Source organism: Parasteatoda tepidariorum, chromosome 6 (assembly GCF_043381705.1).
Source record: "Parasteatoda tepidariorum isolate YZ-2023 chromosome 6, CAS_Ptep_4.0, whole genome shotgun sequence".
NCBI lineage: Eukaryota > Metazoa > Arthropoda > Arachnida > Araneae > Theridiidae > Parasteatoda > Parasteatoda tepidariorum.
The window spans coordinates 58,952,597-58,980,041 of NC_092209.1; the positions used below are offsets into that span (position 1 = coordinate 58,952,597).

The 27,445-nt window shown below is 26.5% G+C and overlaps 1 protein-coding gene across 2 annotated transcripts; it reads right to left on the bottom strand.

Annotated features, from left to right (window-relative positions):
• On the bottom strand, window positions 1-25,887 carry LOC107448491 (heat shock factor protein 1). 2 transcript variants are annotated; one of them, XM_016063690.3, is made up of 12 exons: window positions 25,644-25,876; window positions 21,986-22,094; window positions 21,677-21,801; window positions 20,532-20,732; window positions 14,740-14,895; window positions 12,029-12,318; window positions 10,672-11,442; window positions 8,627-8,677; window positions 8,442-8,544; window positions 7,236-7,289; window positions 5,021-5,060; window positions 1-3,160 (listed from the first exon to the last, which is right to left on the bottom strand). In XM_016063690.3, exons 1-12 carry the CDS (start codon window positions 25,746-25,748, stop codon window positions 2,889-2,891), a joined length of 2,277 nt encoding a protein of 758 aa, XP_015919176.1. In that variant the 5' UTR covers window positions 25,749-25,876; the 3' UTR covers window positions 1-2,888. The 2 variants fall into 2 exon arrangements, with proteins under 2 accessions (XP_015919176.1, XP_015919177.1); XM_016063691.3 differs by lacking the exon at window positions 8,627-8,677 and having other exon boundaries at window positions 25,644-25,887.
• Between the last annotated feature and the right edge of the window lie 1,558 nt (window positions 25,888-27,445).

The following is a 27,445-nucleotide window of genomic DNA, read 5'->3' on the forward strand; positions in this document are numbered from 1 at the left end:
TTCCTTTAAAATATTTATTAGTTCGCAAGGAAACAGAATTTTACATCATGAAATCAGAAACAAAATTACCTTACAATTACAGAAATTTTGTCCATAATATCATGTTATTTTTCATGTATACAATGAAAAATTGTTAATGTATCTTTAAAAATATCTCTAATTACCATGAAGGATTTATCACATATTATTTGGAACCTGACATTTCCATTAATTTCTTCATATTGAACTCAATAACCAACACGAATAACAAAAATAGTTACCATTGTAGTTTTACCTTATCAGAAAATAATAAAGCTAAGTACAAAAAATATGTAGAAAAAAAAACTTTACAAATATTATTCTTAATAAGTACAGAAAATGTTCATAGAAAATACTTATATCAATGAAATTAATACGTCTAAGTCTATCACTAAATGCAATAAATTTGTTATGTTTTGAAAAATTAGACTAAACTAGAATAGCCCCCGAGAGGAATTTTATTAATTAATATCAATGAACTTTCAAAGCTTAGAGCTTAAACTTTAAAGTAGAAGGCATATTAAAAACACTGATTTGTTTCATTAACTAAGCTGTTATAAAATGTATACAGACTTTAGAAAAAGTTATGGCAATTTTAACCTAATTAATTCTAATGTATTTTAATTTTAAAAATATTTGCACACATTACTGATATTGCATTTAAAAACCAAATGCTTATATTACTGATAAAATATTATTACTGTTTAAAATGGGAATAAATGAATTTTCATCTTTCAACATTAAATTAACATACAAGTAATAATTTTGCACTCAATCTTATATATCTGCTATATAATTTATCTATACATTCACTCAAAAAAAAAATTTACTTTAAACAAATTCAATTTTAGATATTTCTATAAATACATGTCTCTTAGAGCTTTAACAAAAAGTCATACATAATAAAAATAGCATTTTTCTGGCTGGCAAAATTTTTTCAATTCAATTTTAGATATTTCTATAAATACATGTCTCTTAGAGCTTTAACAAAAAGTCATACATAATAAAAATAGCATTTTTCTCGCTGGCAAATTTTTTTTTTTTTTATGAGTAATGATTTCCCATTCAATAGTTCTGACAATTAAGAAACTTATTAATTCCAACGATTCGGAATAAAATTAATTGCAACTTTGAAAAGTTCAGTATAAATCTTTTTAATTTTGTTTGTTTATACCATTACTAATAATTTTAACAAAAAGTATTAAATAATAATCAAACTTCAATAACTCGAATAACTGTGACTCGATTTTTGAGTTAATAATAGTAATTTTAAGATCAATCTGGGTAATAGGGTTTTAATTCTACTATTTTTCCAATAAATTTTGTTCGCCTGTATTACTCATAATTGTAACGGAAATTGTTAAATGTAATAAAATAAATATATAACACTATGTTATACACTAGTATAGTGTTCTATTAAGACAAGTTTAAGTTTCCAGCCAAATGCATAAGCTAAAACTTAAGACTATTTTTCCATTAATCAAAATTCAATAAGTCATTTTTTTTTATTATCAGAAGTAATTATTGCTTCTGAAAAAATTTTTAAGAAGGACTTCTTTCATAAAAAAATAAATGAATAAATAAAATATTAAAAAAAACAACAACTTGGAAATTTTGTTAATTTGAATTATTTTTCAGCCAAGACTTCCAGGGGAAAAAATAATTTTACCCAGAAACTTACCCATAATTTCTGTCCATTTTTACGGTAGTTAAAACCTCTTTTATGAGTTAAGTTCGCAACTCTTTTAAAAGCCATACTTAAATTTAAAAAATAAGGGGAAAAAATTGTTATTTTCATTTTATAGCTATCAGACATCATATATAGCAGTGGGGTCTAATCTGAATCCCTTATATTCATCTTTATTGGTTCTTGTCCTTCTTACTGAGTGATCTTAATGCAACATTTAAAAAAAAAATAGTTTATTCTTCTAACTACTTTAAGTAAAGTAATAAAACTTAGTCTCCCCCCCCAAAAAAAAAGTTTACATCAGCGGCACCAGACAATTTTTGTGATCGTCAGGCAGACGTTTACTAAAAATTTTGATATTCCTGAAAATTTCTGTAAGATGAGTTCTAAAAAACATTTCCCTAAACTTATTAAATTCCCTCTGCAAATCTCTTAATATAAATTTAAATATTAAACAAATTATATGAATAATTTCGTTTTCCTTCCTATGTCCCTCACAATCCTATGCTAAAGTTTGGTTGATCCATGGCAAACTAAACATTGGACTACACACTGATTTATAGAAAATGTGGTCTTTAGTGAACTCAAACATTTTGGAGAGTTTTTAAAAGAAAAAAAATCTCAAAAAGTTCGTTTTTTTTTTAAATTTTACCTAAACTACAAATTTTTACTATAAATAATATTAAAAAAATGTTCCTTTGTTAAAACATTATACCAATATGCGAAAATAGTTTGAAAATTCCACTTTTTTTTCTGGACTTACACTACTACTTTGAGTTATTGAAGTTTAAAATAAATTAAGAAAGTCGATTTTTTCTAACCAGCAATAAATTTATATACATGTAATGATTTTCCATTTGTTAAATACCTAAAATGAAAGACATTCCCCTTAATTACTTTTCAGGTAACAAGGATTTTAAACATATAAATCCAAAAAAAGATTTATTGTGATTACCATTTAAACACATACTTCTTTAAAATAGTAAATTGAAGATTAACTTTTACAACAAAACTTAGACTTACAAAGTCTAAAGACATAACATTATAATGAGAAACAAATCTCTGAAATGTAACTAGTACAAACAACTTGTGCATCATAACCCTGGAGTAATTTTAAGCATAGCATGCCTTTGAACTTGAGTGCTATTATACTTCCCAAAGCAAAAACAGAAATACGGTTAATTCACTTTAATTTGCGGCGTTTACCCTTAGTTGTTTTGGAATTTTTACGACGTTTATTAGGGGAACTTGTCTCGCCGTTATTAAATACATCAGATTCTTCAAGTATTACATTATGGTCTACAGTATCTTCTAATCCATCAAGCAATTCAGGCTTTTTATCAGGTAATATGTCAGGAAGATTGTCAGATTGATCCAATTGATCAAGAAAAGGTGATCGCAATTCATCTATATCCACTCCAAGCATTTGAGGGGTTAATTGGATAAGTTCATCATCTAGAATAGAGAAATTCATGATAGGCTATTATTCATTGGGAATAATTTTAATTCAAAAAAAAATTTTTAGGACAGTGGGAGGAAATTTAGTTTACTGTCATAAAATTGCAAGGAAATTAAATGTGAAAAATTTTTTTTTCCATTTTCTTAAATCAAAGTGCTAATAGGAAGAAAAAAATAAAGATTTATAATTAGTTTTGAGTTAAATTTGAATATAAAATATTGAAATTAACATTAAAAAAAATATTGAATATATATATAAATAGTGGACTATCAATATAATGACTCGAATGGTACGAATGAAAAGAAACCTTACATTGTAAGGTTGTTATATTGTGAGTGCACAAAAATACTGTAAATATTAACAAATTGCTAACAAATGCTTTACTACAAAAATAATTTTGTAACAATCAAGGAAATTTTATTATAATGCAACTTTTTTTCTACATTAATATATGAAGTATTAATTTTAAGTATTCTTCAAAATAATGCTCAAAAAGTGAAAAATATGTGAATAATATGGGGGTTAGCGGTAAATTTTGATTCAATGCCATTTTCAATAAAGAACATACATCAAGATAACTGCAAAAATAAAGTTTTAACTCGAAAATAAACCACACAAGGGGACTGATATTTCTTAATAAAGTATGATTGATAAATTTATTGTATTCTTTGATAAGAAAATTACACAGATTATAAACGACCAAAAATTACAGCTCCTTAGGATGCAGAATAAGAAAAGGTCATGTTAATTTACCTCCATTAAAAATATATGTATATATATATATATATATATATAAGGTGTTTTGCATTTATTGTGTGATAACATCGAAGGAAATAGTGGTTTAAATAATTTCTTTTAGTCTCTTTCAAAATCAAATGACTAAAATTTGGTCAATATATTTTAAGGAATGATTCAGCATGGATGTTCTAACGAAAATTAAAATAACACTGCATCTACGGAAAAGTAATTAGGACCTTATATATCAGCCATAATAATGGGAATGTCACTGTAATAGAAGGCCGTACTAAAGAGTGTCGACTATATATATCATATATATATATATTAAAAAAAGAACTCTCTCATATCAGCCCAAACGAATAAAGTTAATAGGAGACACCATTATTTTTATATGATTTTACATAACAAAAAAGGAAAAGTATGTCTAAATAAGTTCCACCTTTAGTTTTTCAGATGTAAAATTGTATACTTTTAATTTTTCAATTTGCTTTAATCTTTGTATATGTTTCATGAACCTGTTATAATAATTAGGAAATTTAAATTTAAAACTTAATCAATTATAGGATGATTCCAAGTGAAAAAACAAGAAAAATACCATATACCACATTTACATTATATTTTTGCGAGGTTTAAGAAACTTTTAATAGTATTTCTCATTAATGAAAAACAATAATACAAAAATATGAAAAAAAATTAATTATTAAAAATACATTTTTAACCAGAAATAAGTTTTCTTCTCTTTGAATACATATACTAATAAAATAATTTTATATAATATACTAAAATGTAATATATTGCAAGGGATAAGCTTGAGTTTACACTCCCCGTTTCCACTAATTTTTAATATATTTCAAAAAGGTCAATCTGAACTATTATGAGACCAAATTTCCAACTTTCAAGGTACTTTTTCTTCAATTTTATCTAAGTCAAAATGAAACATACTGTAATCTTCATATTATCAATCTGTGTTTGGATAATAAAAAAAATATAAGTCATTTGAAAAATAAAAGTCTATACTATAGGCTATATTAAATAAAGTATTAAAAGTCTTAACAGTTTAAATTATATACCCAACTTATGTTGAAGGAATGTAATTTTTGAATAAATAGATATCTCACCTAAAATATCTTCTGGCTCTTTTTTAATAGATATGCCATCCTGCAAATAGAAAAACAAAGAGTTTATATGGATAGAGAAAATAATAAATTGAACTACTTTAAACATTTAACTGTTAAAAATAATACACATCAACTTCAAATTCTGGAATACAAATTTTGAAGCATTTATTCTGAACCGTTATCCTTTTTATTTCAAACTAACAAATAAAATTCAAATTTAATCTGTGCATTTGAACCTCGATCCATCGTTCCTGCGTCTTTTATTTCCTATGTGTATCTTCACGTTTTAATGGTCCATCACAAATGCTATTCTTAAAATTTTAATAGTAATACATATTTAAATTGTTTTTGAAACCAGCCAATTAATATGTCTATGGTTCAGCAATTCTACCGGCATTTCACAATATCAAAGTTTTTCATTTTGAAACAAAAAAGAAGAAAAATAGTAACTAATGATGAAGAAAATAAGGACTCATTATAGTTTTATGAAAATATTGAAACTTGTGGTGCTATTGATTCAAGAAACGGGTGCAAAAGCTGAAGAAGTGCAAAGTGATAAAAGATAATAAAGGCGAAAGGGAATAAAAACCAGTTCCAAAAGTGTCAGCAGGCTTTAAAACAATGAGCAATGTTCTGTTTTCTTGCGAGTGTACCAAAAATAAACAGCACTCTGTGACTGTTACAAATATTAAACATTTATTTTTTGCACTGAGAAGAAAAGATTGTATTTATACCAAAATTTTCAAGCATTTTAAATAAATAAATGTGTTCATTTTTTTTGCATAATCAGTATTTTTGCATTATTTGCTTTCAATAAAATTTTATTTGATATAAACTTATTAATGTTCAAGTTCATTACTTCTTTATTACATCTCATACACTTTCAAGTCATTACTTAATATTTTATGTTGTCCATTCAGGGTGCGTAGCGAAATTATTCAACAAAAAATAAGCACCTTTTAAGCACTTTTCAAGCACTCAAAAAATATTTTTAGGCACTTCAAAAAATATAATTAGGTAGGATTGGAAAGTTTTTGACAATTGACAGTTTTATCCTGTTTTAACTGTCATGTCAAAAAAAAAAAACTTTTGGCATTGTTTTTGACAGTTGTCAAGAATCGTGAAATTTTGAATGATGTAAAGCGAATGGCGTTTTCATACGCTATGGACTGACAATACGCCAAAACAGATTGGGGTTGAATTTATTGTGAAAAGGTTGGATAGAACAATGTGAACTGCATCTTTTCGTAGCAATCCGTGCATAATTCATAGCGAAAATCAACATGGTAAAGGAAAAATCTCTTTTTAAAAAAGGGAAAATAAAGCACTTTTTAAAAACACCCAATGAAAAACAGCACTTTTAAGGGCTTTTGAAAAACGAAAATCTAAAATAAGCACCTTTAAGCACTTTTTAAAAACGCTACGCATCCTGCCATTTATTTCATAAACATAAAACTTTTCTTTTATGTTTTTTTTTGGTTTGTTTGTAGTTATAATAAACAAATAAAATTATCATACAAGTAACAAGTTTATTGCATCATTTTCTGACAGTGGATGTTCAAAAATACTTTTCTTCTGTAATTTATTGTTGATCTCTCAAGCCTCTGAAAGCTTTAAACTTTGTTGCAAGGTATGAAAAATCACATGAACTAAACGCTTCTAAAGTTACAAAATAGTATTTAAGTATTTTAGAAAAAATATTTTAAAAAACATAAAAAACTGATTGTGTCTCCTCCGTTATTGTATTGTAGTGTATATGAGGTAAATTTTTCATTTTTTAGTAGGAAAATAAATAATTTTATTTATTAAATTATTTTTATATTAAATTTAAAATATTCTTATAATACTTATTGCTTAATAATTAATTGTATAGAAGTCCTAGAAGAAATCCAACACTGGATTAAAACAGATTACACTTTGACTATTTCTTTTTCAAACTCTAAAATCATTTTTTAATAACCTTGTAAATTAGTTGATGCTGCTTTGAGACACATAGCTAATAAAATATAAAGACTAATTGTATTTAAATTTTTTGACCCCAAACATGAATCCGGCAGAAATTGTGCATATATCTGCTAGCTGTAGGCTATTTTTCCAGTCAATAGTTTTTATAAACAGGTCAACAATTTAGAAATAGCAAGGACTAATGCCCAAAAGATAACAAAACTAAAACTACATCATTTGAAATATAATAAAATAGTTTAAAGGAACTTACAGTTAATTGATCAACAAATGAGTCATTGCTCACCATGCCATCAGAACTGAATAACTGCAAAAGAAAAAGAAAAATTTAAAAAGAATACACACAAATAGTTTCAAATAAAATAATATTTTTCAATTAAATATAAAAAATTATTAGTTATAATAACTAACTTATTAGAAGCATAAAAGAAAAATTAAAGAGTAAATATATTGTAGAAAAAATGAAGCTTAAATTTTGCTTTTTGAATCACTAAAATTTAATAAACTATTTTTTTTTCATTTATGTAATGGCAACAATATAAAAATTACTCAGAAACTCAAGAAGTATCCAACAGGGGATAAAATTTTAACCTCAAGAAAAAAAATAAGGCAACTCCATAAAATTGAAAAGCTATTACTGTGTTTATCATAAGTTTAAGCTAAATAATGCGGCTTTGTAGCTTCTAACTTTAAAAATAAAACAAAAATAAGTTTTGTTTATTTTATTTAAGTATACTTATTTGTTTAAAAAAAATTCCAAAAGTCATTTTGCTGTAAAAAAAAAACATTTTTTTGGAGAGTGGGTGAGAAAAATTTTAAATTTCACAACTTTATTAATTTATTTTTCTGATATGTCGATTACTTAAATTCAAATATTACTATTTTTTTTTAGCAATCTAGACTTTAAAAATCTTCTATGCTATTTCGGAGCTTATATCTAAAAATATCTTTTAATATTTTATCTGATCTTCCAGGGTTTATAGTGTCTAACGTGGCAAGGTCAATGTGATTAATTTTCTAATACTAACTATCATTCATTCTAACAAAATTAAATAATTTTTGTAAGTTAATCACGCCAACTGGTTATCAACATTAAAACTTAACATAGTAATAAAAAGAAAATCTTTATATTAATAATTAAAGGTCAACAGCTGCTAATAGTTAAAGAAGTAATTACTACCATGCAATTATTTTTAAAAGTAATTACCAAATATTTTAAAAATACTGGTTGCTATATATGAAATAAAAATTATATCTATCAAATGGTCAATTATAGCTTAGTTAAATTAATTTACACACCAAGTAAAACTAACATTTATTATCATCTACATAATACATCTATTAACATCTACATAATGTTTTTACACTAAAACATTTTATAATACCTAAAAAATTGTCCCAAACATTTAACTTAAATTTAGATTTACTGAGAAAATATAATTGTTTTCTCAAAACATACCCCTAATAATTTATCTGTATCCACATCCCAAGAATTTGTAGCAATGTCTTGAAGCCTGTTCAACTCTTCTTCGACAATCAACAAGTGATTTGAAAAAGTATTTCTAAAATAAAAATAGTTAAGATTCAAAGTAAGTAAACACTCATAAATAAATTTAATAAAAGATAAACAATTTTTCATTTTACTCTTTCAAAGAATGAGCTATTCGGTCACTAACTTCTTCCCATGAACGTCCTCTAAAATTACAATATTGTTAATTTAACTACATTTATTACATTGAATATTGTTAGAAGTGAATCAAATTACAGATGGATTAGAAATATTTTAAGATCAGGCAAGTAGCTTGATAATGTTAGTCATTGATGAAACTAATAAAATAAAAGCTTATTTTTTTTAAGTGTGTAACAGAGAATACTTAAAAATAAGTCTTCTTATTACATAAAAGATTTAACAACTTGTAATAAATTACAGACATGCTTTTTTATATCTGATGAAATTAAGCAACCAATTTATAAAAATTAAGTTTCATGCAAGTTTAATAGAATTATATAAAGTTTTAATTTTTAAAATTCAGCTAAACATATTAAATTTTTTAAAAAATTTATGTAAAGAAAAAAAATAAGACAACAGTTCAAATTTAGAATATATTTTTGGATTTAGAATTATTTTTATTATTTAGAAAACTAGAAAATATACCCTAATTATAATAGTAAAAACAAATTTCTATTTCAGGAGGAAAAAAATTTAAATTTTTTCTTTTGTTCAGATTTTTTAAAAATTAAAACACACAAATAAATGAAAACAATATAATTATACGATATTATAATATAGGATAATAAAATTATTGATATAATAATTGGTTGATATTATGCACATATGCTAATCTTTTCATGGTATAAGAAAATTTACATGGTGAGTAAATAAAAAAAGACAATTATGTTTTTAAATGAAGTAAAAAAAATGTAGCCATTGCCACATAAAGAGAAGATACATGTTGAGAAATTGCAAAACACAGTAACAGAAGCACCATTAAATTTGATTAACTAAGAAAATAAAAAGGTATGTGAAAGTAAACTTTATTAAATTAAAATTTTTATCTTGTTACAGGTATCCCTCATCCACTAAAACCTTCTATAAGATTACACCTTCCTCTTTTAATAATATATTGAAATCACAACTTATTTAATACTATTAACCATAAGTATTTTTTAAATGAATAAATTTCTGGAATGCATTCTATTTTATTAAATTAAACCGTTCATATACTCAGATCCTGAACCTCTGTTTAAATGTAGAACTCTCCAAATGTAGAACCCCAGGGCGAAATTGTATAGAAAACTACTCTGACACTGAAAAACAAGCTTACTGCCCAATCACTTAAAAAATATACAGATTGGAAAGAACAGCTAACATTTTTAAACTCCTCAAACATGTCAACCGTTATTAAGCAAATAATGATTTTTAATCAAGTAAAATCTTATTACAAGTAAATCAGTTTCTTTGGATTATATTATAAGATTACTACTCATTTTCTGATTTAAAAAAAAGACACTGCTTGAAGGTTTGCAAAAACCTGGACTAAAGCTTAGGAGGTTAATAACATATCAAAAATATTAATTAACTCAAAGTTATTAACAAAAATTCTTATAAATGTGCAACTAGCAATACATGAAAATTTCAAATTTTTCTAATAAAATCAATAAGGTTAAGGTGAAAATCTTGATATTGATTAGATAACATTTTGACATCATTTAGCATATTCTTGAGGTATAAAATTTTATATGCACCGTAATCCATCTATCATCCTTATAAATTCTTTTAAATGCTATGCAAATAAAAGTAAATTAATTAAAGTAAATTAGCTAGTTGAAAAATAAATTGAACTATTACAATCACAGTGAAAGATAAAACTATTACAATCATAAAAGGATGTTTTGATTTTTACCGATTTGGTTTGTACTGTTTTTAAAAGTTATGAGAAATAAATAGGTATTTCTTTTATGCCTAAGTCCTCATTTTAGAGGTTTTGATAATGTAGGATTAATGTCAAAGAATTTGAGATTGCAAAGTTTCCGCTTAAAAAATTGAAGTGGTGAAAAACAAAAATTTACTGATTTTATTAATTTTCTTTTTATAATTTCACTCGGCGAATTCATTTACACATAATACCATGTTAAATATGTATTTATTTATCCCAATAGATTAATATACTCATAAACATGCATCTTACTTCAAATTATCTGATTTAGTTGAATTAGAAGCCACAGATGATATAGGATAATCATGTTCCCGTTCAGCTATACTCATTTCAGCATCCTTTTGAGAGTTTGCAAGAGTGAAATCTGGTGCTACCTCTTCACCCAAACTTACTTGAGGAGTATTCAAAGAATCTGACATTAATGGATCCATAAAATCACGTTTCGAAGAGACATTAAGAGGACTTCTTATATTGTCTAAAGAATTCGCTTTCAAGTCAATGAGGCAAGATGTTGGATCATAGAAATCTGAAATTGCTAAAGAGTTCTCAGTTTTATCAGACTTTGTAGTTTCAGGAATATTACAAGTCTTTTTTACTTTTTGGGAATTTGCACCAGCTATAATATCACTAATATCACTTCCTTCAGGAATAGATATGACATTACTGATTTCAGTTCCTTCAGGTATTGAAATAACATTACCGATATCAGTTCCTTCAGGAATTGAAATAACATTACTGATATCATTATCTTCAGGAATCTTAATATTGTGGCTAATGTCATTACTATCGGGAATCGTTATAACATTACAGATGTTGATTCCATCAGGAACTGTTGTAACTTCACTAGAGTCCTCTTTCTCTGGAATTGAGATTACATTTTTGATTATACTTTTAGCAGGCATGGTAATAATGTTTTTATTTGAAGCTGCATTAAAAGCATTAGCAACATCACTGGCTGTTATGTATTCCAGAGGTATACCTAAAACTGATTCTTCATTGTTATCAGCATTAACAGTTGGGGAGCTGGAACAAAATAAACCAGAAAATCAGCTGAATAAAATAAATTAGAATACATAAACAAGAATCCGATTATTTTAAAGACACTCGTATATAAAAGAAATCATGCTTGACACAAAGGTTGTGGCACAAAGGTAAAAACTCTGAAAATTTTATGTGACAAAATCAATATCAATTTATATACCATATAGGTTCTACATTTCATATAACTTTTTGAATTAACATTTATAATTAAATTACCTACTAACGCAGAACCTTTAGAGTAATTAATTCAAGGAAAACTTACTTCTTACAAGAATCACGATATTGGATTTTAAAATCGTGTGAGTATGAATCGTGATATTTCATTTTTAAAAAAAGGCGAAAATACAAATTACGATACAAAATTTTTAAATCACGTAAATACAAATCACTTGGCAAAATTTTTAGAAATCACTGCTTTGATTTCTTATATATGCTGTGTAAATTTTGTCTTTTAAATGAAATTATTAAAACAAGAAATGCAATTAAAATTGAAGTGGCCAGATTTTATATTAAAAAAAAAACTCACATATAATGAACTTTTAAATAAGAAATTAAATTATAACCTTACCTTGTCTGCAGTGGCTCCAGAATACTTAAAGGTAGTCCACACTCAACAGAACTACTCAAACTGGAGGTTTCAAGTAGATTTTCATTAGTATTATTAATTGAGTTTTTATTTTCTCTAGGAGGGTTGATAGCAGGAGAAAGAGATATAATGTTTGGGTTTTTGCTAATGGAGACTGGGGTAAGGGTTTTGGATGAAGAGGCTGTATTACAAGTTTCAACACTTAAAGGTTCTTCCACTTCAAATTCTTCAACTTCATGGATGACAGGTATAGGGGAATTTTTATCTTGGACCTAAAATATATAATGATATAATGAAATATATAATGATTGATTAGATACTGATAGTGAGTCAAGTCAATGACTAGACTCACTATCAGTATCATAAATCAAAAAAAAAAAAAAAAAGAGTTGATGCACACAGTAGCTTCATGCTTTTAGCAATATTGAAAAATCAAATTTTTACCAAGCTAATTATTTTTTGTACAGCTAGATTATTATACATGTAAAATCATAAATCATACATTTTTACTACACAATTTAATTAATAACCTCCAATACAAGATAAATAAAAAGGGCAATAAATAATAAAAAATTTTAAAAAACACCCTGAATAACTTTTGATCAAATGATGGAATTTTTCTGTACCAGAACTTAATCTTAAAGGTTCAACGGCTTAATCTTAAATGTGCTAATAATTACGATCTTTTGAATTATAAATTCAGACGCAAAAATGCACTATCTTCCAAAATTTGGATTTTTGCTACAACTTAAAATATGGAAGGTGGTTCTAATCTGCAAATGTATAACCAATAGTTAAGACCAGAGAACAGTTAAAATATTAAATTCAGTTTTTGTGTATTTTGCCATAACTCAGGAAGTAATAAAGTAAACAAAAAACGCTTTGCACACAATTGACTCCCATGCAAAAAACTATTTTATATAATTATTTTTAATTTTGTATTATTTTACTAACTATTGGAGAAAATATTTCGTACTTTAAGGCCCATAAGCAGAATATTTTCAAATGTTCTGCAACAGTACTTATTAATTTATACTAATGTTCTGCAAGCATTTTACAGCGAAAAAAAGACAACTTTACGTTAAAATATACACTACATTATTTTTTAAACCAAGGCAAACACAAAATTTTAATAAAGACGATGATGAATTATTAACACTAGAAAGACTGAAACTTAGTATGTACCTATATTGCTCAAAGGCAAACAAAATGACTGCATTGTGATAGAATAACTAATGTGTAAAGAATTTGCTTAATTAATTTCTTATATTTTTTATATTATTGACAGTTATATAACAAGTTATTAGTAAATATTAACGATAAAAAAATTTACTTCACTTGGAAGGAAAATATTAATTTATGCATTATTATTTGTACATTTTTTGCAAATGAAAAAGCAGTTAAAAAGCAGTCAAAATGACTTCCTTTAGGAAACCTAGTGCTAGTAAAATGCCTATGATACGAAGGTCCGAACATTAAAATAAAAATCTTAACCTTAAAAATCTTTCGAAGGGCTAAAATTTGTGTCACTTACTCAAGATACAAATTGTTCTGCAGGACTTCGTTTGTTCTGCGACGTACGTCACAGTTTTAGGCACTTTCTGCTTCTGGACTTTAAGGTATATATTATTTTACCTCAATTTAATAAACATAATTTTAAATAATGAATTTCAAAATTTGAATAAGCCAAATAGTTTTTGAAAAATAAAAATGGCAAAATATGACTTCTTTGATGTTGTTGTAGTTCATTTACGTTGCACTAGAGCTGCACAATGGGCTATTGGCGACGGTCCGGGAAACATCCCTGAGGATGATCCGAAGACATGCCGAAGACACAATTTTGAACCTCTGCAAAGGGGATAGCAACCCCGCTTCAGTAGCACGACGATCTGCACGCGAAACGACTTCTTTGAAATTTTATTAGTGAGACATTAGGCAACTAATTTAACTCTATAATTTAAAATCACATACTTTAAAAGGATGTAAAAAATTTATATCATACAATTCAAAATATTTTTGACCATTTTGTATATTTTGTAAAATAAAAAATAATTATTGTATAATTTTTACACTTCTTTGTTTTTTTTCCACACCTTTGGATAATCATATTTTATAATTGAGTATAAAACTTTTCAATTTGTTTAAAATATTTCCAAGATGTTGAGAGATATGCAAAAAGTAAAATTAAGGCTTCCAAATTTTTGACCACTTTCTTCAAACCTTTAAGATTGAGTCCTATAAAGTGAAAATTTGATAATTATATCAATAACTATTTAGGATGTTAAATTTTTCCTCCACTATACACTTATTACTTAAAATAACTCATTAATATCAAAGTTGAAACTTCTCTATAATATTTTGAATATTAATATAAGATGCATTTAAACAATTCAACGCCTTTAAATAAAGCAACTTTCAACAACAACAAAAAAACTTAGCTAACAAATCATTCAATATTTTTTCTATCACTATAAAAAGAAAACTTAAGTTAAATGTAAATAGATTTTAACAACTAATAAAAGTAGAAATGTGTTACAATTGAAAATAAATATTTGAAAGCAAGAAATCAATACTTTTTTTAAAGTATATTATCTGTTTTGAAAAATTAAAAAGGAGCCAAAAGTACTCTAAATACTTCAGCACAAAGAAAATAACTAAATGAAAAAAAATGTAAAATAGTGCTTAATACTTACTATTATGCATTCAGGATTTTTTCGGAGGAAATCAACAGTTGTAATCTGAGAAGCTTTTCCTTTATAACTTGGACTGTCATGAAGCATTCTCGCTGCTCTTTGTATACCAACACCTACAGGTTGATTCCTTATAACTTGAACCAGAAAATGAATAACCTATCAGAAAAAAGTACAATTATTTAATATTACCATAATTTATTGAAAAAAAATGCTTTACAAAATTTATAATTTATGTTACAGTGAATTCGCGATAACTCGAATCTGATAGGACTGACGAAAAACTTCGACATATCGGAAGTTCGACTTACCGTTAGTTTCGGTTTTGGACTTTCAAAATATTGTCGGATTATTTAATTAATGCTTATTAATTACAAATCTTCTAAATGCTTACAATATTTAAGATCATTTTTCTGACAAGCCATTTACGATAAGACTGTTTGAAGCACTTTATGATACCCTGGTCCATCGGCTGCAACTTTGCTGTTGTGTTTGGCGGGAGAAACTGCAAGTTTACTGCTTTCAAATTAGGTAGATCACTATGCGCTGTGCATTTATCCATAAAGAGTATCACTTTTCTTTTTTTAGCGAAGAATTTCCGATCCAATTTTCTTACATAGTCTTCAAATAAAACTGATGTCATCCAAAACTTTTTGTTAGACTTGTAATCCAAAGGATACGTTTTTACATTCTTGAAACATCGGGGATTTCGGTATTTTCCGATAACAAGTAAGGGCAATTTCTCTGTCCCAGACGCATTTCCTCCAACTAGGACAGTCAAACGTTCCTTGCTCATTTTACCCCCTGAGCAGTTTTCATCCTTAAACATCATAGTCTTATTTGGAAGACATTTAAAAAATAAACCCATTTCATCAATATTGAAAACATCATTTTAACTGTATCCTTGAAGTAAATTTGGTAACGTTTCATTTAACCACTGTTCACATACTTCAAGAGGGACAGCTTTAGCTTCTCCATGAAGAGTGCGAAAGACATTGTGTGTGTGTTGCAAAGGAAGGGGCAAGATATCAGCTCCTAGGTTTTTTTTCTTGCTTCAAAAGATCCCAAAAAAAATCGAGTTAAAGGGAGTAAAATTCGAGTAATCAAGAGTAATTAACATGAAATTGAAGATAAAAGGGTCGGGACCTCATAAAAAAATCGAGTTATAGTAATATTCGAGTTATCGTACTTCGAGTTATAGCGAATTGACTGTATTATTAATTAAATTCAACAACAACAAAAAATTCCCCATTACAACTCAGTAAAAATATAGCAACAGGAAATTTTCTTAAGGTATAAACACAAATGAGTAATGTAAAAACAACATAACAAACAAATAAAATAATTGATATGATTAATTTTTGAAATTTTAATTTGATGAACAAAACATGAATAAAATGATTTTCTTTTAAAGGAAAAATGTTTAAAACTTAATTTTAGAACACATTTATTAATTTCAGAACACATTAGAATAAAAGAAAAACTGAAAAAAAACTTAGTAATTTTAAGCTCTAAAAAGAATTTATTTTTTAGTTTCATTTAAGCAATTTTTTTTTACAACTCTTTTAAGCAACTCTTATCTATTTATTTCCCGTTTGTTTAATATTAACGAATTCAGAAACATGATACACAATTTTGACACAGCAGCAAATAAAACAATTTTACTGTACAATTATTTAACTTATTGTAAACAACCAGGTCCTGTCACATAATCAGGTGCAAATGCACCACAGCTGGACATAACTCGACACATAAACCTGAAAAAATGCATTATAAACAAATATGACCCACATAGAATAGGGATATTCAAAAAACTTTTTTGGAAGACTGGAAAATTTTGATTTGTTTTTATAAAAATGATGCAAAGCTTAGATATTTTAATATCAAACATTTTAAAAAATTATTTCTGTTTCATGAATAAAATTTAATAAACAGTAAAATAATCATATCTTTTAACGAACAAATGAAATAATTAAAATGCAGAACTTTTATAAAAGTTATCACTGGGTTAAAAACTGCTAACTATAAGTGATTACTCTACTATATATTTATCTTTCATCTACTTAACAAATATAAAATTTTTGAGTATTATACTCAAACCTTCACTAATATATTAACCAAGACAAAAAAAAAAGTTTTCAATGGTTTTTTTAAAGCATAGTTAATAAAACAAAGTTAGAAAAAAATATATTTATTATTTCAATTATTTACAAACCTCAAAACGTAAATGAAATAAATGAACTATTCTCAAATAAAATAATACTAGTGCTGTTTTCCTACTGCAATTAAAGGATATTAGTACTCCTCAATAAAATTAATTTTAAATATAGATAAAACAAACCACCCAAGATTTGAGAGTTTAAATGAAACCCGGGAGCTATTCACTTAAACTCCATTGCACTAACACATTTTGAAAATAAGAAGTAATGCAGCCCATGATATTCAAATCTCCGAATCTTTGTGAAATATAATCTTCAGTTATCTGAAAAAACAGGCAAATTATAATGCAAAGTTCAAAAACACAATCTATATAACATAAAACATTAATATGTATGCATATGTAAAGAAAAGTTTCTTTTCTTGCAATGGCTCAGCTATGAACTAAGCAGAAACGAAAAATTAAAAGCACTCTGTTTTTACATATATAAAAAAAAAATTATGTTGTGATTTTAATAGAGTTTATTTATTTATGCAAATTACAAAGCATCCTAAATCTTTATTTTAGTTTTAAAGGTGCTTGATAATTTAGCAGAAAGAAACATATTAATGAAAAAAGAGAATATAATCAGCTCCCGCGGCAGAATCGCGGCAATATTGTCGCAGAATATTATAGAGTTCTTGCAGGAAGAATCATCTTTTCGGAAGTAAAGAATTTTCGTTTTTCAGAAATAGTAAAGAATTTTGGTTTTTTACAGAAATTTTTTATCTCTAAAATTATAAAATTAAAGATGCCTTTTTCGCACATCAGAGAGGAAAGAAATGTTCATGATTTTTTTATTCTTATATCAGAAGAATGAAAAATATAGAATAATGAAGTAAAAAATGTCTTTTCTACAGAAATGTTGGAAGATTTTTTTCTTCTCCAGAAATCATTATTTAACTACTCATTTTGCGACGATATTCTCGTTAATCCACAAGTTATTTCAGCCGTTCTTTAAAACAGTTATTGCAACGAATTTTTGCTTTGTTTTTTCTAAATCCTGATTTCTTATTATTTACATTCTTATGAATTTTTGAAATATACCAATATAACGGAATGCGAAATTTGAATTGCGGATTCTGAAAATCATTCTTTGACACGTTCATTTTGTGCCAATATTCTCGTTAATCCATGCGGTATATTTAATTGCCGTGATTTCGCAGTTGAACTTTTTTCAGGTGTCACTGCTACGGATTACACGATTTTCAATTTATTTATTTTTTATATGATCATGATTTACGAAATTCGAAAAGGAAATAATTAGTGTGTTTTCTTGTTTAGTAAAATGTGAGAATCTCACCCATGATAATAGAATTAAAAAAAATTATTACATATTCATTTAAAAATTAATTACAATTTTATTTTATTCAAATAGGTTGTTTTTTTTTTTTTGTAAACACAACATTTTTGTTACTTTAAATTTAGTTAGTAACATGTATATTTGCTATTATTAAAATCATCTTGCAAAAAGATATTAGTGCTAGAGAGGTTTGTTGCAGAAAACCTAAAAAAATTCTGCCATTGGGTAACCAGCATACTTCTTATGTTGAATGATGTTGCTTATTGATTAAATCTAAATTTATGTTATATCCCTGAAATACTGCTCTTGTTTCACTTTATAACTACTTAGAAATCGACAAAATTAATTTTATACTTCAATTCCTCATTAAAAAACTATCCGCAAACAGCTTGATTGGCAAGAAGTACTTCAGGTACTTTTGTTGTCAGTGCAAGTGTAGCTACATGAGAGTTTTGGGGAATCATGGAATTTATCATCGGAGTTTTATCTAAAGGATTAGAGTTTTTTCAGATGTGATGTGTTTAGTTTTGACTTATCTCGTATCTGAATATGAGATTAGAATGTTAGGTTGTTTTTTTTTAAGTTTTCCTTTTTAAAGATTGTCCTTGGTTGGTATAGGGTTAGGTTTTATCAGAGTTTTGTTTTAAGTGAATCAGCTAATCAAAATTTTACTTTTGGTGGGAGGTCTGGTTGCCTTATTTTGCCTATAATCTGAAAATGCTCATTTCTGTATTTATTTTTGTTTCCTAATTTCATTGTCAGCATCTACATCATTCAATCCACCCTCACATTTACTTTAAGAAAAAAGTCTGCAAGTTCACCAACGCCTGATTATGTAAGGCATAATGTAATTCAGCTTTGTGGCTCTGGGCTTGCCGCGGACTTACAAGTCTTGTCGATCGAAAACTCTGATCTCTGAAACAATTGAAAGAAGAAGTAGAATCTCTGATGTCAGTAAGAAGTTATTTTACATCAAGAACTGTAATTATCGTGTTGTCAGATAATTGCAAAACTGAACCCTTATAAATCAAAACTTGTTGCATAATTCATGTAAACTATTAAAGCACACAGCATGAACACGTTGCAAAATGAAAATGGTAGAAAATTATTTTAGAGTTTCAGATAAATAAAAGTCTCGGAAGTATGTCTTGAAAAATTTACTTTGAAAAAGAGTTGGGAGTTTCCTAAAACAATACAAAAGCATAAAGTAGTTTATTGCAAAACTAAATTAAATTCACTTCTTGCTTTCTAATTTTTATTTACTTCAACCAAGACGGATTTACTTTTAAATTTATATATGTAGAGTCTAATAAATATGGCATCTACTTTTCTAAATGAATTAAGATTTCAAAAATTATTTCGTTTAAATTAAAGTTTATAATCCAATGCTGAATCAGAGCTCATTCTAGGCAGAAAAAAAGGGCATTATTATTCTAAAAAGGCAATAATTTCTTTATATGGGTTTTACACGTTCTATTAAATAACATTGTCAATTAGTTAGTGTCAATTAGTTTTTTTTTTTTTACTTCACTAAAAGTAGCAAAGTGATCATATTAATTACTAATTTTTATTAATAAATTGACATATATATAGAGTTAATGAGCTAATTAGCTTAGTAATTTATTTAAAATGCATGCATATATTAATAAAATAAAAAATGTATATTTTTGAGTGTCTGTAGTTATGATTTAATAAATAATATGATTAATAATAATTATGATTTAATGATAGTGGAAGTAACTGCAAACTTTCAAAGACATGTACAACAAGGGGGTGTGATGGCTATTTTTCCTTTCCCATATAAATCTATGTATTGACAGCAATGACAAACTAAATAAAAAGAGTTAAAAATAACAAAAGTTTAAGAAATCCATTGTAGAGTTTGGGGAAAAAATAAAGAAGGGTTAAGAGCAAAAAGGGTATGGAGTCTATTACATCAGGACACTAATTTACTTCAGGGGCAACAGGGTGAATTCTTTTGACTAAAAGGGCACCAGGGTGCTGTGCCCTGTTTACCCTGCCTAGAATGAGCTCTGGCTGAATAACTATCATAAAACAAAAATAAAATGTTAAAAGCTAAAAAATTAGTTTAAAATTCAGAACTGTTTGAAATTTTTTAACTGCAGCATCTTACGGATATACATTTATTAACCTATATACAGCATCTAGGTAATGACAAATATAAAATTAAAAGACTTAAAAAAAACAAGGGCTGCAATAATATATTACACAAAATAAATATCGTTAAAATAATTTCATTCTAAAAAATAAATCATTAAAAATTTTCTAACATACTTTTTCTATAACTTGTTCTTGTTGTTTATGCTTTTGTCGCATATTAGTTAATTCTTTCCACAGGAGTTCATTTTCTTGTTTCATTTTCATAAGCATGTTATCCATACTATCTTGCTTATCTCTAATAGAAGTAAGATCAGTTAATATATCTTTAGCATTTGATTTTGAATGAGGCTCAGCAATGACTCTTGTATTTGGAATCTGTAAATATATACAATAACCATAAATAAATATCGTTTATTAAAAACAAAATTTTTATTACTTTTTAAAATTTTGTTAGACTTTCACTCTTAGCTCACGGAAAAGCAATTGGAAAAAACAAAATTTTCACATATTTAATTTTGTAAACTATGCAAATTATGCTATATAATAATCTATAATGAAATTCGAAGAAAAAAAAAAACTTGTATTGTTTCAAGCTTTCTTTTAAAAAGTACAAAAACTATTTATAATATTCCTTGAAAGTTTGTAAATTTATAAGATATTTAAATCAGACTTTTTTCATTAGTATTGATAAAATACAAATTAATGAAAAAAATCTTTTTAATTTTTTTCACACAAGCACAGAATAAAAGAATTAAATGATCATATCTTGTAGTACAGTTTAAAACTCATTTTTCTTTCAAATTTTAAAACAATTTTTAAAGTAATTTTAAATTTCTCCAAAAATTTTGTTTAATTTTATTGAATATTTATCAAAGTTATAGCAAAAAAAATGAAAGACTAAAAAAAAAGCACTTTTTATAAAAATATCCATTCTATTAATATTTAAGCTAAGTCGACGAAATTTTAAGCAGTTATTACAAATAACAACCAAAACATTGCAAATAACTGATATAAGTTACATACTTATTGCTTGATTTTCTGGCACAGAGTATTCAAAAATAAAATGCTTTCGTAACTTATTGTCAGTCCCTCAAACATCTGCTTTAACCGTCCTTATTGCTAAGTATGAAAAATCGCATGAACTATTAACCTCTACAATTTGCAAAATAATGCTCTAAGTATTTCTTGAGAAATTTAAAAAAAAATTTCAAAAAGTGTCTTTTCCATTATTGTAGGGTGCGAAATTACATAAAATATCTCAGCGAAAAATAAGTGGAACGGGTGCATAAAAATCAGATAGTTAAGATTAAATACAAAACCTTTCTTTTAATATGTTCTAGAAGATCACTTTGTTCTCTAAGAAAAAAAGAATGCTGGAACTCCATCTCATTGTTGTCAGTCCTTAATCCTGATCTTTCATAGTTCATAACTTTTCTAAATCCATCTAAAAAAACATTTAGAAGATAATCATTATTTAATAAAATATTATGTTTTATTTTTATTTATTTCATTTTTATATTTTAAAAATAACATTCGATAGAAATAAAAGAAAAAATGATTTATCACATTTTGTAATTAACTATTTAAGACTCAAAATAATAATAATAATAAAAAAAAAAATTACTTACACATATTCAATTGCCGAACAAAGCTTGCCATGTTACTATGTTTAAAGTACTGAGGGAGCAGCTCACTGGCAAATTTTGCCTGGTCTTTTATGATGAAACTTAAACCATTCTGAAATTTGAAATGTGCATTACTTCATAAACAGTTGAAAACTACTTATTAATAACTTTAATATTAAGCATGAATTTACAAAGGAATTATCATGAATTGAACGAATCAAAGAGTGATAACTTTAATTTAAATGTTGTCATAACATCGAAATAAATTATTATTGACACATTGTAACATTAAAATTGAATCTTAACAAATTGAATGCATCAGAAAGAGATAAATCAAAAACGTAATCCGAAAATCATAACATTGTATTAAAAACATCAGAATTTGAAAAACAATGCAAAAAAGGCTGAAAAAGTTATAAATAACTCTAGAAAAAACTATAAAACAATGTGAAATTACGATGAAAACGTCACAAATCGAACTCATTAAAAAGTGATAACTCAAAATCAAGATTCAAGCGATGTAATAAATTAGTATTAAAAATATTTGAACTAGAAAAACCATGTTAAAAGAGCAAAAAAAAAAATATAAATAATTGCTGATAAACTATCATCAAAAGACGTAAAATTATAATAAAATCATCACACACTGAACACTTTGAAAAACCATACTGAAGCAGCCAAAAACAATTAAAAAAATATGTAAACTAACAACAAAAAAAACTGAATCTTCTTTATATAAACTGAGTGTTAAGAAATTTCTTTATATAAATAGTGTTCTTTACACAAACAGTGTTAAGAAATTATAAAAACTGAGTGTTAAGAAATTTCCAGAAAAATAAATTCCATTCTTTAGAAAAATAGGCCCTAAAAACAAAATCTGAACCAAACCCAGGATATTATAGTGGTGCTTTATAATTTACATGTGAAACAGCAATCCCCAGGCTTCTCGAGAGTTCTTAATAACAAGTTTAAATAATCCCTATATCAAGCTTTGGTGATAGAGGATTAAGAAAATTTACATAAGAAAACATTAATGATTTGTAAAACACTATTTATCCAAATAAATTTCTTAATCAAGAATAAGAATAGACAATCTGAAGTCCATCCACCCTCCTGTCTGTTACTAAGTCTAGCAACCAATAACCATTTTCAATTTGAAAGTCTTAAGTCACAAAGCCATGGTATGTTATAGTTTTGTGAAATTATGTTCCATGCCAAATGGACGAAAACAAAACTCTAGTGAAGAAAATGTATTCTATGGGAAATGTTGGTACAAAGATGGCATGCTTAGCCCTCACTAAATCTAACTCCCCAACTTTTCCACATTTTGACTAAAAAATTTTAAATTCCCCTATATTTTCCGGATTTTTTTTGGACAATTTCCAAATTCCCTGACTTTTCCCAGTTTTCCAGGTGGCGTAGCAGCCATGTCATTCCCTCACTGTGGGAAAATGACAATTTTGTAAGAGATGGTGATGTAGTTAAAGATGTTGATGTTTGTTTTTTCTCTTTTGCTTCACTTTGTTATCTTTTAAGCCAGTTAAAAACTGCATACATAAAAAATATGATTTTAAACATGTTTAAAACTAAAATTATTGTTCCCACACCACGTTATCCCCTAAATTAAATATATATATATTCTTGTCTAGTACATTCTCCTGTATCATATTACATAAAACTAGATATTTATTACTTTTATTCTTGTTCGCACTACCTAAAAATAGCCTATATGCAAGGAGTGACCCATTTTTATTCTGAGATTATTTTGTTCATAACACTGTTAGACATGAAAAAATCTCACAAATTGTCTGTTGCTTTGGCTAATGTTTTTTGAGGAATGATTTGAGTGAATTGATAAATTGGAAGAATGCTAGTTCATTGCAATGTAATTTTTGTTTCATAGCTTATGTTTTTTCATACTCTATGCAATATACACTTTAAATTGAAATAACATTCTTGATATCGCAAATATGAGCATGAGCATTTTATAATCTGAGATTAAATGAAATCTTAGATTGACTAATCAACAAGGAATTGGATGTTAACTAAACAGATAGAGATTAAACAAGATACAATGAACTAGAAATTTTTCCTGAAGAAAAAGAGTACAGCAGAACTGCTGTAGATATAACCTTCCTTGAAAGGTCATTTTTTTTCCCCATATCCTTCTTTCAAAAAAAGTTACGTGCATCCTTGCTTTATACATACAATCAAACTTATTATTCATTAATAATTAAAAAGAAAAATTAAAACAAGATGGTTAAAGGTGGTGTGAGGACAAAATAGAACTTTTGAATGGTCAATGTGTGGCCTTCTAACTTCAAACTAAAAGTTATTTGAACAAAGCTACATAAGCAAACAAATTTACATAATAACCAAATTTTTATCATTAATCTAAAATTGAGGAAGCACTAATAAAAATTGTCAAAAGATTTCAAATGTTCATGATTTTTTTTTTTTTTTTTTGATTTTTTAACATAAATTTTCCTTAACTAAAACATTTTTAAAACAGGTTTAGTTAAAGAACTTATTTATATTAGTTTAAGATAAAAATAAATTATGTTTACAAAAAATATATAAAAATTAATGTCTCTACAGAGAAAGATGTTAACTTGGCATAATTTAACTTTAGAAGACAGAATGTGTAAAATTTTTTGTTTTAATAAAAAAATATATATGTAATTACATTAAATTTCTTAATTCTTGAGATAAATAACTGATGCTCTTAGGCAAAGGAATAATAAAACTATTAGTTAGTATAAAAACTAAATTTATAAATGCTCCCAAAAGTCAGAAGTATTTCTTTGTGGCTTTCTTTAGGAAAAAAAAAAAACTAGTGCACTCTTTATCTAAGCAAGCAAAACTGGCCCTTTAAGCTGAAAGTTTAGTATTAATTTGTAAAATTTATTGAACTATTAATTTCATAAACACTGATTTAAAATAGTGTTGATAATTAACTTAATTGGCTGTATATTTTTGTTGATGATCAAAAGAAATAAGAATTCTTATTATTATAAACTTTTGTTATAGAATAAGTTAAAATTCCTCAAGCTATTAATCAGTTTCGAACTTGTTTTCCAGTTGTCATCACGCGGAAATCCACTCATAACAAAAAACACATCAATGTTTGTGAAATCGATTAGAATCATAATGCAGCTTAAACAATAAGCATCGACCTAAATACTTTCAATGGAATATTTTTAATAATTCTGAAAGAAATCTGAAGCATATTTCTAGCTAACATGTAGTATACCTTATAAACAGAGTTATAAGTTGTCAATTAAAAACATTAAGTAATGAGCTGAAACTTATCACGTTCTTAGCATCTATTGAATGTTGCAGAATTTATTATATGGATATAAGTTTGCCTCCTTTTTCCAAATTTAAACAAGCAATTTCAATAACAAGATAAGAAGCTTAATATTAGAAAACGTACTTCTAGTTAAACATAAATGTCACTTCACGGAAATATATAAATACATTTAATCGCCGGAAGGTAACAAGTCTTTCGCAAATGTGCGCAATACAGTTATATAACTTAAACTCGGTATTCATAAACAAAAATCTATAGAAATCAAATGCATCGGGTTTATATGATACATATAAATTACCAACAAAAAGTGAAAAATAGGTACAATGGCAAAATAACCCCAAAACTTACATCACTCCAGGCAATTAAATCGTCGCATGATGGGTCTTCAACTAACTTCCACAGCTTTATAAGAAAAGCTGGGACATTAGAAGTATTCACTTCAAAAGAATGCATTGTCTAAGGAAAAATTCAGAGTATTAATCAATTATTCCTTGATATGATTATCTTCGTAGTTTAAGAGTAATTTTCCGCATATTATATTGTTTTGCATTGCACGGAATATAAATATAAACATAACTCAATAGTTGTTGCCAGATCCATATTTATGAAACAACTCAGCTTTGCTACAGATTTACGATAGCAACGCTCGTATACGTCAACTGAGGAAAACACCAGTTCCATGTTCTCAATTGCATTGATGCATAAACGATATTTATACAATAACATAACGCATAATGATATTTATATTTGCAAAATACATTTCAAATTTAACGCAATGTACTGATCTCTAAGATATGGTTCTTAGTAAAACACTGAAGTTAAGCATCACTGTCAGTGTACAGGTACAATGGCGTACATAGAGTCAGGTGAGCCCCCCAGCAAGATTTATCAATGCGCCCTATCTTAAACTCAGCACAATATTTTTAAAATTACGATATGAAACAAGAGCACGATGAAGAAACATTCGGATACTTGTAATCATTCATTTTATTTCAATATAAATATTTCAATATATATATTTTATTTTATATATTTTTATTTTAATCATTTTAATATTAATTAATAAGGTGGAATTTAGAAAAAATACGATATTAAAACATTGTGTACACATACCACTTTGAAATGAAATTTATCTTAAAGATTTGAGAAAAGAGCTTACTATCTTTCAATAATTATATCAGTCTAGTTAAGGGTTAATACTCATTTGTAAAGTGAATGAAAAAAATCTTATAAAATATTTTTATTGTAACTCATATAGTAGGGATACACATCCTTTTTTACTGAAGGGCTACATGGTCAGGTATTTGGACATGTCAACAGAAATCATGGTAATTTTACAGTAAACAGCAGGACACAATTCCTTTTATCAGTCAACTTAGGTACACATTTGGATAAAATTAAATTCTTTCAAACATTAAAATCACTTCAAAGCCGAAGAATTGGCGATCGAAATGGGTTGCAGGTGGCGTCGAGCAGAACGCTCTACCTATGGCAACACTTCACATGTATTAAATACGGTGATATGATCTCTGATCTCGGGGTTTTCAATCATAACAAACGCCTTTTAACATAATATATATTTAATAACAAGAAGGATGATGATGATGGTACAGTGTTATGGAGGAAACTGATTAGAAACTAATGATTTTACATTACTGCGCAGAGCGCCATCTATTGAGCTTTAGAAATTATAATTAATATGGAGAAATAAATAATATTAACACTTCCCCCCGATGAACTCTTAGTTCATAACAATTTAATCATTTCATATATTCATCAAAGTTATTTTTCTCAAAAGTAAGGTACCAATACTTAACAAATAATATAAACTTACCTTTTTACAATATGAGCCCTTCTTAATTATATAAAAGATTATAATGCAATACTATTAATCAAATTCTTAAAATAATATGTTTCATGAGCATTAGTTCAAACCTTTAACAAACTGTTACCTTTTAAATGAAATTATTGAAATTTAAGTAAATATCAATTGATGAAATTAAATTATCATATCATAAATAATAAATCAAGCAATTTTCACAACACAAATTCTTTCACATGCAAAATATTTCAATTTTAAACAAACATGCAATTAAACAAGAAAATATATATGTACGCACATTTTCTTTAAATCAAAAAAGTTCAAATAA

What these genes read in the sequence shown, in the direction of transcription:
- LOC107448491 (XM_016063690.3), bottom strand. Translation starts at nt 25,748, where the DNA reads ATGCATTCTTTTGAAGTGAATACTTCTAATGTCCCAGCTTTTCTTATA. An exon ending in TAGAACATATTAAAAGAAAG is followed by an intron (nt 20,733 to 21,676) that starts GTTTTGTATTTA and finishes ATATATTTACAG; the next exon opens with ATTCCAAATACAAGAGTCAT. An exon ending in ATACAGATAAATTATTAGGG is followed by an intron (nt 7,290 to 8,441) that starts GTATGTTTTGAG and finishes TTTCTTTTGCAG; the next exon opens with TTATTCAGTTCTGATGGCAT.